Source organism: Anneissia japonica, unplaced genomic scaffold, assembly GCF_011630105.1.
Source record: "Anneissia japonica isolate Jap-2015-1 unplaced genomic scaffold, ASM1163010v1 scaffold109029_len2178_cov116, whole genome shotgun sequence".
NCBI lineage: Eukaryota > Metazoa > Echinodermata > Crinoidea > Comatulida > Comatulidae > Anneissia > Anneissia japonica.
The window spans coordinates 940-2178 of record NW_022734394.1 but is presented as its reverse complement, the minus strand read 5'-3'; the positions used below and the strand labels follow the sequence as shown (position 1 = coordinate 2178).

The window sequence follows — 1239 nt, the reverse complement described above, 5'->3', positions numbered from 1 at the left end:
GTTCTTCTGAAACAGAAGGTAGGCACAATCTCAGACTGATAAAGTGGCAACAAGAGAACACTGTACAGTATTTAAACATTATTAGTCAAATCACAAAATGATCGGTATTTCCTCAGATCTCATCATTTAAATTCCAGTGATTGCTGTCAAGGCATGGTGGTGAATTATGTACAGTAACAACACTAGTTTATGCAATACTCTAGCAATAAATCTACTAACAAATTTTTGACATTTTTGACTGAAATGTTTTAATGTACAGTAGCTTAAATATAGAAGAAAACCTTATAATTGCAGACATATGCTTTTGTTCCATTTCAGATTTTTACAGATATTTTATCTACCATCTTTACACTCTGTAGATAGACGTGGTGTAGGCATAATGTACAATGATAGTCTCCATGTGATAACCCTATTTTCTATGTACGATTGGATGGTTTATATGATTCTTAAATGTTTAATTATTTTATATCATTGTCAGATGAGTTAAGTGTGCTTAAATTTATTGTCTCAAACTGGTATGATGGCCTTAGTAGTCTTGGTATGCTGAAAGTATTGTTCAGAGATATGGTGAATTTCATGACATTATCTCAGGCAAACAGCATGATGGATTTGCTGAATACATTACATGGTCAACTGGATTTTGGACTCATCTGTGATACTATTAGAGTAACTAAACAGTTTGGTCTTCAACGGGAGATTAAAAGAAGACTGCCATCATTCCCGGAAGTTAAGGAAGGATCCATTTCAAAAACATTTACATCCCACAGACAAAAGCTAATGAAATTTGGTACACAACTGACCAGAGACAATGTGAGGCAGCTCGATGCATTATATAATTCCCCTGCTAAGAGGTATACCGACAGCTGGAGTATGATCAGTGATCTAGAAGACAGAGAGATAATCAATGAAAGTAATATGGAGCCTTTCATTGATTCCTTGAAACACCATAAACTCACTGAGGCTTGTGAAGTACTAACAGAAGGTATTCCTCATTGTTTGAAATAAGAACAGATTATATGTCAACCATTTTACATATACACATTTTATTAATCTGTAATTTCCACAAATTATTGAAAATCAAAGTCAACAAAATCTTTAAAATGTATTCTCAAATTAAACTATAAAGCAAGATAAAGAAGAAATATTTCCTATAAATTAATGTATACTTGACAATGACCTATACCATCTTAAATGCATTTCTTTCTTTATATGACACATAAAAGTAGAAATATGAAGTGG

At 32.5% G+C, this 1239-nt stretch overlaps 1 protein-coding gene across 1 annotated transcript; it reads left to right on the top strand.

Annotated features, from left to right (window-relative positions):
* Positions 1-6: 6 nt before the first annotated feature.
* On the top strand, positions 7-1019 carry LOC117116403. The gene is made up of 2 exons (XM_033260435.1): positions 7-18; positions 479-1019. The coding sequence occupies exon 2, from the start codon at positions 541-543 to the stop codon at positions 1003-1005; it is 465 nt and encodes a 154-aa protein (XP_033116326.1). The 5' UTR covers positions 7-18; positions 479-540; the 3' UTR covers positions 1006-1019.
* Positions 1020-1239: the final 220 nt, after the last annotated feature.